General features: G+C 41.9%; 1 protein-coding gene across 1 annotated transcript; it reads right to left on the bottom strand.

Moving 5' to 3' along the window:
- Window positions 1-3,174: 3,174 nt before the first annotated feature.
- Window positions 3,175-4,128, bottom strand: LOC120383581 (olfactory receptor 10A2-like). Its single transcript, XM_039501741.1, has one exon. The coding sequence runs from the start codon at window positions 4,126-4,128 to the stop codon at window positions 3,175-3,177; it is 954 nt and encodes a 317-aa protein (XP_039357675.1).
- Window positions 4,129-7,906: the final 3,778 nt, after the last annotated feature.

Genomic DNA, 7,906 nt, shown 5'->3' on the forward strand with positions numbered 1-7,906 from the left:
ATGAGGAGAGGGAAATTAACTCCATTGATCCCAGTACAGTTACCTTGGTTTACATTGCAGATTTTGCTGAGGCCAGATCCTCAGCTCCACTCTGAGGAACGCATGAAGAACACTTGCATCACTTGTTGTGGCTTGAAGCCCAGGAAAGGGTTCTTAGATCAATAGGAAGCCAGAACAATCAGCTTCTTTCTGTGGAAGGAATTTTCTTTTTGCTAGGAAGCAGATGGTTACCTTTTCCTTCTTTGACCATGTGGTCCTCCTGATGTGTAAAAATTGGTTCTAGAGAATAGTTTGGGAAAGGGGAATTACGGGCAATACTCTTTCTGAGACTCTGCTGTTGCTTGTACTTTGTTTGGGTAGAAGGTAAAGACATATAAACCTGGATTGGATGAAATTTTCTATGATAAATCATGTATAACCTTAAATCTGCCCCCTTGTGTGATATAATATGATCTCTCATGTGATAAGGAATATGTAGCCTTAACTCTGACTTGTTAGGGAAGGCACTATGTGCAACTTTAACTCTGCACTCATGTTGCTACAGAGATAAGTAGAGAAGAGACAGGGATCAGTGGTAATGGATATAAAACTGAATATTGTGGCTGCTGGACATGGATCCTGTGGTTCTCTAAGGCTCTCTAGGTCCCAGACTGTATCTCAAAACCTGTGCAGCCAAATTTCACCCCACAGGATCTCCTTGAATCTTGTGATGGAGTAAATATTAATGGGAAAGAGTGACCTCTGGTGGTGTGCACAATGCTGCATCTCCAGAATTAATGCATTCCCTCTTTTTGTCTCTCCAACTTAATTTTTAATGTGATTGCATCACTATCCAGCTTTCAGATCAACAGCTGTGGTGTCACACCAGATTTACTCTGCTTTCACTAGTTGACTTCAGTGGCCTTACTCCAGAATTATACATGTCTACATGAGCTCAGAAGATGGGACAGAAAGGAAGTGTGGTGCAAGGGTTATGGTGTTAGCCTGGGACTCGGAAGACATGCATTCAACTCCCTGTTCTGCCACAGCTTTCTTGTGTGACAAATAACATAGGCACAGGTTTTGAAAAGTATTCAGGTATTGAAATCAATGGGTTTTAGGTGTGCAGGGGCTTTTGAAAATCCTGCTAGGAACCTAAATACCTTTAAGAATGTTGACCCTTGAGAAAATTTTAAAAGGACACCAGGCCCCGATTTTTAAAAGTATTTCGATGTTTCATACTCAGAATTGCAACACCTAACTGATTTTGGAGTCTAAGTCTCAGTTTTCAAAAGAGATTTAGGCACTTAGGAGACAAAATCTCATTTACAGTCACAGGGATTTAGGCTCCTAAGTGCCTTACTACATTTTGAAAATGAGACTTAGACTCCTAAATCAGTTAGGCTGACCACAGCATCATCTATACCTTTAACAATCTAAGGGACAGATTTCCAAAGGTATTTATTTAGTTACCTAAGGATGCAGATGGATGCCTACTGGAATTCACAAATGTAGCTAGGTCAATGGGAGTTAGTGCCTAAACTGCTTAAGCATTTCTGAAAGTCCCATTAGGCACCTATCTGCATACTGAGGCACCTAAACACCTTTTCAAATTTGGCCATTGTACCTCATTGCCCCTGTGATGTTGCACCCCATAGTGCTTTATGGGAATATGTTTATGAATGTATATATGACATAACTGAGATATGTTTTAAGCTACATATGTGATGTAACATATCTCTGCAAAGGTTATGATCTACTGAGTATGTTCATCCTATTTGTATGCATGTATCATTTTTGTATTCAAAGTTATGAATATTGGCTGTGTACTTGGTTGATTTTAAGTAGCCTTAGTAAGGCATTTGGTCAGCTTCTTTAGAAAGGAATTTGCAAGTTAAGTGTCCAATCAAGAAACATTTAATGGACAATGGATCTTGGAAGGCTCCAATCCACATAAGAAGTCTACCTGAGAACGTTCAAGGTAGCATGTGAACAATGGCCGCTACCTGTAAGTTCTGAGTCATGCATGGACATGTGAGTTGCCCATGTGTCTCTAAAACTCCATCTTGGAACTGAATTCTGGATAGGAGAGAGGAGGGGAACCACCCATGAGAGAAAGTCTATTTAAGCCCCTGGAAACTCCTCCATTTTGTCTTCAGCTGACTCAAGAGATAGCCTCTCCACTCCCAAATGATACCTGAAAGAAACTGGAACAAAGGACAAGTAACCACGAGGGGTGTGAGTGATTTCTGGACCCAGACTAGAAGGAGGCTAGTCTGTAAAAGAAGCTTACTGGAACATTTCTGAGGGTGAGATTTCATCTGTAATCATTTTCTTACTGTATTAGGCATAGACTTGTTTTGTTTTATTTTGCTTGGTAATTCACTTTGTTCTGTCTATTATTACGTGGAGTCAAGTAAATCCTACTTCTTTGTATTTAAGAAATCATTTTTTTACTTGTTAATTAACCAAGAGTATGTATTAATACCTGGGGGTGGGGAGAACAGCTGTGCATATCTCTCTATTGGTGTTATAGAGGGCGAACAATTTATGAGTTTACCCTGCATAAACTTTATACAGTGTAAAAAGGATTTATGTGTGGTTTGGGCAGCTGAGTAGTGGAAACAGGAACACTTAGAATATCAGGGACCTCAGAAGGTTGTATAGTCCAACCACCTACTTAAAGAAGGACTAATCCCTGGACACATCTTTACCCCAGTCCTCTAAACAGCCCGCTGAAGGATTGAGCTCACAGCCCTGGGCTTAGTAGGCCAATGCTCAAACCACTGAGCTATCCCTCCCCCAACACTTTTTAAGATGTTTTCAATTAACCCTGCTTTTTGGGGATATTGTTCAGACCTGGGTCTCTGTTTGCAGCAGGCAAGCATGTCTGGCTCAAATCAGGCAGGGCACTGAAGTCCTTAGCTGCCAGGGGAAGGAGGCTCAGGGATAGTCTCAGCACATAAGGTGGCAGCCCCCAAGGAGGTTTCTGTGATTCAACCTGTCACAGCTCCATCTTTAAAACTTAAATTATAGCATTTTCCTACTGCACAGAGGCAGTATGAGGTTAAATCCATTACAGATTATGAGGCGCTCAGTTACCATGGTAATGGGGCCAGATAAGGTCCTAACATAGATATAAAGCCCTTAATATAATTGAGCTGGAGACATTTGCAGTCAATCAAATTCCTTTATTCAAGGGAACCTTCTTCTCCACACCATTCTCCAGAATGCTCCCTTCACCTCTTTGTTCCTCAGGCTGTAGATGATGGGGTTTAACATGGGTGTGATGACCGTGTAGGACAGAGAGAGAAACTTGTCTGTGTCTGGTGAGTAGGAGGAATTGGGCTTCAGATACATAATGCAAGCGGAGCCATAGAACGTTGTCACCACAACGAGATGTGAGGAGCAGGTGGAGAAGGATTTCTTCCTGCCCTCCCCGGATGGCATCCTCAGGATGGTGGAGATGATGCAGACGTAGGACATGAGGATCAGCATGAAGGGAAAGGTGACAAAGGACATAGCCACCATGAAGACAGCCATTTCATTGCGGGAGGTGTCGCCACACGCCAGCTTCAGCAGTGGAGGGATGTCACAGAAGAAATGATTAATCTCGTGAGATCTGCAGAAGGGTAGGGTGAACACCATGCTGGTGAGACCAAAGGACATGAGGAAACCACTGAGCCAGGATCCAGCAGCCAGTCCAGTGGACACCTTCCTGTTCATAACCACGGGGTAATGCAGAGGCTTGCATATTGCAACATAGCGGTCGTAGGCCATGAATGCCAAGAGAAAACACTCTGACCCACCATGGAAAAAAGAGAAATAGGTTTGCATAGCACAGCCAATGAAAGAGATGGCTTTATCCCCAGAGAATAGATTTCCAAGCATCTTGGGGACATTGACTGATGTGTAGCACATCTCCAGGAAGGACAGGTTCCTGAGGAAGAAGTACATTGGGGTATGAAGGGCTGGGTCAGCCAATGTGAGGACAATGATTAGCAGGTTTCCAGCCAAGGTGACTATGTAGGTGACCAGAAACACCGAAAAAAATAAATGCTGCAGGCTGGGAATGTCAGAAAAACTGAGGAGAATGAATCCAGTGATTGTCGTGCTGTTTCTTCCCACTGTTTCTTGGCTATTTTTCATCCTGAAGAAGAAAAGGAAACAATAATTTGTCACAGAATACTTTCCCCCACTCTTCCATCCTCCACTGTCATACAACTTCTCCAGATAATCTGAGTCTTCCTGTGAATTTTAGGAAGCTAAGAATATTGTCTTTTTTACAGATTGCTGCAACCTGTGTCTCTAATGCACTAATCCTCAGAGCTGTCCTGTGCAACATTTCTTGGAACCTTAATGAATATCTAATAAGTTTGAATTTCTGGGTACTCTGTGCTGGATCTTAGAGCAATTCAGTGATGGATGTTTTATGTGGCTTTTACCCATGGATCCTCCCCCCCCCCCAGTTTTGTGACTAAAATGTGTTGAGATCCTGCAAATTTTCATACAAGGTTAATTTGAGAGTGATCGGGGATGTATCTCATGAATCCCGTAACCAAATGACAGCAGTTTTAGAACACTATTTTTAACCTAGTCCATCCAATTTTCAAGTGCATCTGCCTATGCATGTGGATTTTGGGCACTTTGAAAACTCATCTTTCAAACAGATAGCTCTGTGTAATGTTAACTATGACAGTCCCATAAGGCCAAAACTATAAAAGTGACCAGTGATTTTGTGTGATTCTTCACTCTCGCACGAGCTCAATGCAAATGGAATTGCTTTGGGTCTGATTCACCACTGAGTTTCTATACCATTATGCCCATGTAGGTCCAATGGGCCAGAATCATCTGGTGTAAATTAGTTATGCGGATTTACACTGCCCTTAAATTTCAAAGGAGCTACACTGGTCCTAAAACTGGTGTAGTGGAGTACAAGTAATCAAGACCTATAGGATGTCCGAAAATCAAGCTAAGTTGTCCCAAGTTGGTCCTCCAAAAGTGGAGGCACTCAATATCTGTGGTAATTTGGATCAGGGCTCATAAAGCATGGATTGTACAATGCATAATAACTGATATATAGTAAAGGGAAATTACCATTGACCTGAATAGAAAAGGATGTGAATCAAACCCTGGATTGCAAAAAGCTCAAGATATGAGGTGTTTGAAATGAAATTCATTCTGTCCCAATCTATACCCGAGATCCTACCACCCCCATAGTTGAGGTGTCTGAAATTCAAATCCAACTTAAGATCAAAATTTTGCAACTGCCCTCTATCTTCAAATTACTAAAAAAGCAGCAATTTTGTTATGGAAAAAATGACCTGCTAATATGGACATTCTTATTATTTATATATGTATTTCTTAAGGACCAACAATGTGCTTGGTGCTGTGCACAACTAAATTATATGAATCACTGAAAGAACAACTCAAAAACAGCAACAATCCAGATGCCTACAGATCTCTGCACAGATTGATCACATTTGCAAACTCCTCACCACACTGACATGTGCAAAGCTAAGGCAGACTTCTCACCAAATACAGAATTGGGGATCACAAACTAGAAATGGAAACTGGGAGGCACAAAAAAGTTTAAACACAGAGAGTAGTGATGAAAAATGTTTTTGGGGCGGGGGGAGAAATTGGATTGACTCAAAACAAAAAAATCCGTATTTTTCAGTGGAATGAAAAAGTCAAAAACGTTAATATTAGGTCAAACAAAACATTTAGTTTCACCCAAAATGAAATATTTCATTTAATTTATGAGGCATCTTCTTTACTGTTTTTAAAACACAAAATGGAAGTAAAATTTGAAATTAAAAGTCATTCTAAATTGAAAAATCAAAATGTTTCAATGTTTCAAGATTATTTTTTGGGGGGTACAACATTTTTCTGAATTCACCCTGAATTTGTTTGACCTGAATACACAGTTTTTAGTGGGAAGAAGTTCCATCTGAAAAAAAATCACCCAGCTCTTGCAGTGATTATGCAGCCAATGTGACAGAGGAAAGATTGTGATGGAGAGACACTTTCATCTCCAGTGTACCAAATATGAGAGAGTTTGCAGAATCTCTTGCTCTATCAAAAACTATAAAAGTCATCCTATCAAAAGCAAGGTGGAAAAACTGTTCTCAAATTCTTGGAGAAAGGCAGAGACAATATCATGACACCTACCTAATGAGCCGTTGGTCCGGAGCAGATTATGAGAAAGGGACACAGCGGATCATACTCCAAATCAAAGCTAATATGAAGATTATTTTTCCCCTTGTGGAAAATTTAGATAAAAAACAAAGACACTTTTATTCCAGAATAAGAGCATCCACTCCAGGAGTTAATCAGGAAAATCTATTCCAGAATAACCATCTCCATACACAACTGTGTAAATCTTTATGGGAGTGAGTGAATGAATAATCCCACTGAAGTAAGGGATCGCAGGGCTTGATGCTTAAATGCTCCTAGAAAGAAGTGGCATTAAACAGTTGGAAGAAGAGCATGAACTTTATTATCTAGTCTGACCTCCCATGTAGCACAGGCCACCAACACCACTCAGCACCCTCACACTAACCCCAACAACCAAAATGAGACCAAAGTATCACAGCCCACAGGAGACTAGACAATGATGTGCCACAGACAGGGGACAGGAGGGACCGAGGTGCACCAATGCCCGAGGCCCCCACAATGGCAGGGAAAGATTAAATGAGCCACAGGATTCTCCTTCCCCTCCAGTCCCAGAACAGCTGCCGTTCTCCATCCAGAGACAGCTGAATTTTGGCAGGTGGGTGAAGCCAGCCCTGTGCACATGGCCCTTTGAGGCACTGCAAGATGAATTAGAGTTGGACATAGTTTACCCTAGGGAGCTCCCTCTGAACTTGGGAAAGTGAGAAACATTTTGTCAGGTTACAGAGTGGAGAAAGGGAAAGAATAAGTGTGTGTGTCTATGATCAAGATCACAAAGGGGGGCATATGAGAATTCCAAATTTCCAAATGTCCAAAAGTTTCAAAAACCAAAACACAACAACACCAGTGACACCAGCAAAGGTGGAACTCATTGCCACAGAAAGAAGTTGAGGCCAAGAACTGACCGAGACTAACCTCCAGACTATTTGCAGGGGGTCTCTCTTGTTCAAACAGGAATTAAGTTTGGGAAGTCAGGTGGCACATGCTATGCAGGAGGTCAGAGGAGATGATCACAATGGTCTCTTCTGGCCTTGGAATCTGTGAAACAATCAGCAGAGGAATCATGACTCTCCTGCCACTGATACTGATGGTGTGGGCACAGACAGGGAGAGGGAACTGCTCTTATAAGACATGGTCTTTCTTGCACCTGATGGGTATCCAGTGGATATAGCATGTGTATGATCCAGAGTCCATCACACCAGTGCTGGGCAGCTGGTAGCTCAAAATATCCTGCTTTGGCATTCTGGCAGAGGCCGCATTCCCCTTCCCCTTGAGAAGCTGAGCACCTGAGGGTAAAACAGTGTCTGGGGATGGAGATGGGAGCCTGTGGCTTTGCTGTCAGCAGTGAGGTAGAGGGAGTGATGTGTGAGAACACGGAGGATGTCACCAACAAGAGAAATGAGGTGCATGGTGGATATAGGAGTGGGGAAATCTCAGGAAGGCTCCCCATCCTGTTAGGGTCACCCAGCCTCTCCCATGGATGAAATGTTAGCCTGGATGCCAGGATGTGATTCTATGCTGCCTCCTTCTGGGCAAGTATCAAGTTCATGTCTAGAGATGGTTGCAACACAGAGTTTCCATTCCATGGGAAATAACATAATTGGTTTTCATTCCAAATTGGGATGAAAATTCAAAAATTCCTGCAGAATGAATATTCAGATAAATTTTGCTCCAGAACCAGGGAATTGCTATTTCAATATAATATAAAAGCCAGAACAAAACACATTGAAATTATAAAATCCAAACAGAA

Source organism: Mauremys reevesii, linkage group 15, assembly GCF_016161935.1.
Source record: "Mauremys reevesii isolate NIE-2019 linkage group 15, ASM1616193v1, whole genome shotgun sequence".
Taxonomy (NCBI): domain Eukaryota; kingdom Metazoa; phylum Chordata; order Testudines; family Geoemydidae; genus Mauremys; species Mauremys reevesii.

Coding starts and splice junctions, on each gene's coding strand:
- LOC120383581 (XM_039501741.1), bottom strand. CDS start 4,128: ATGAAAAATAGCCAAGAAACAGTGGGAAGAAACAGCACGACAATCACT.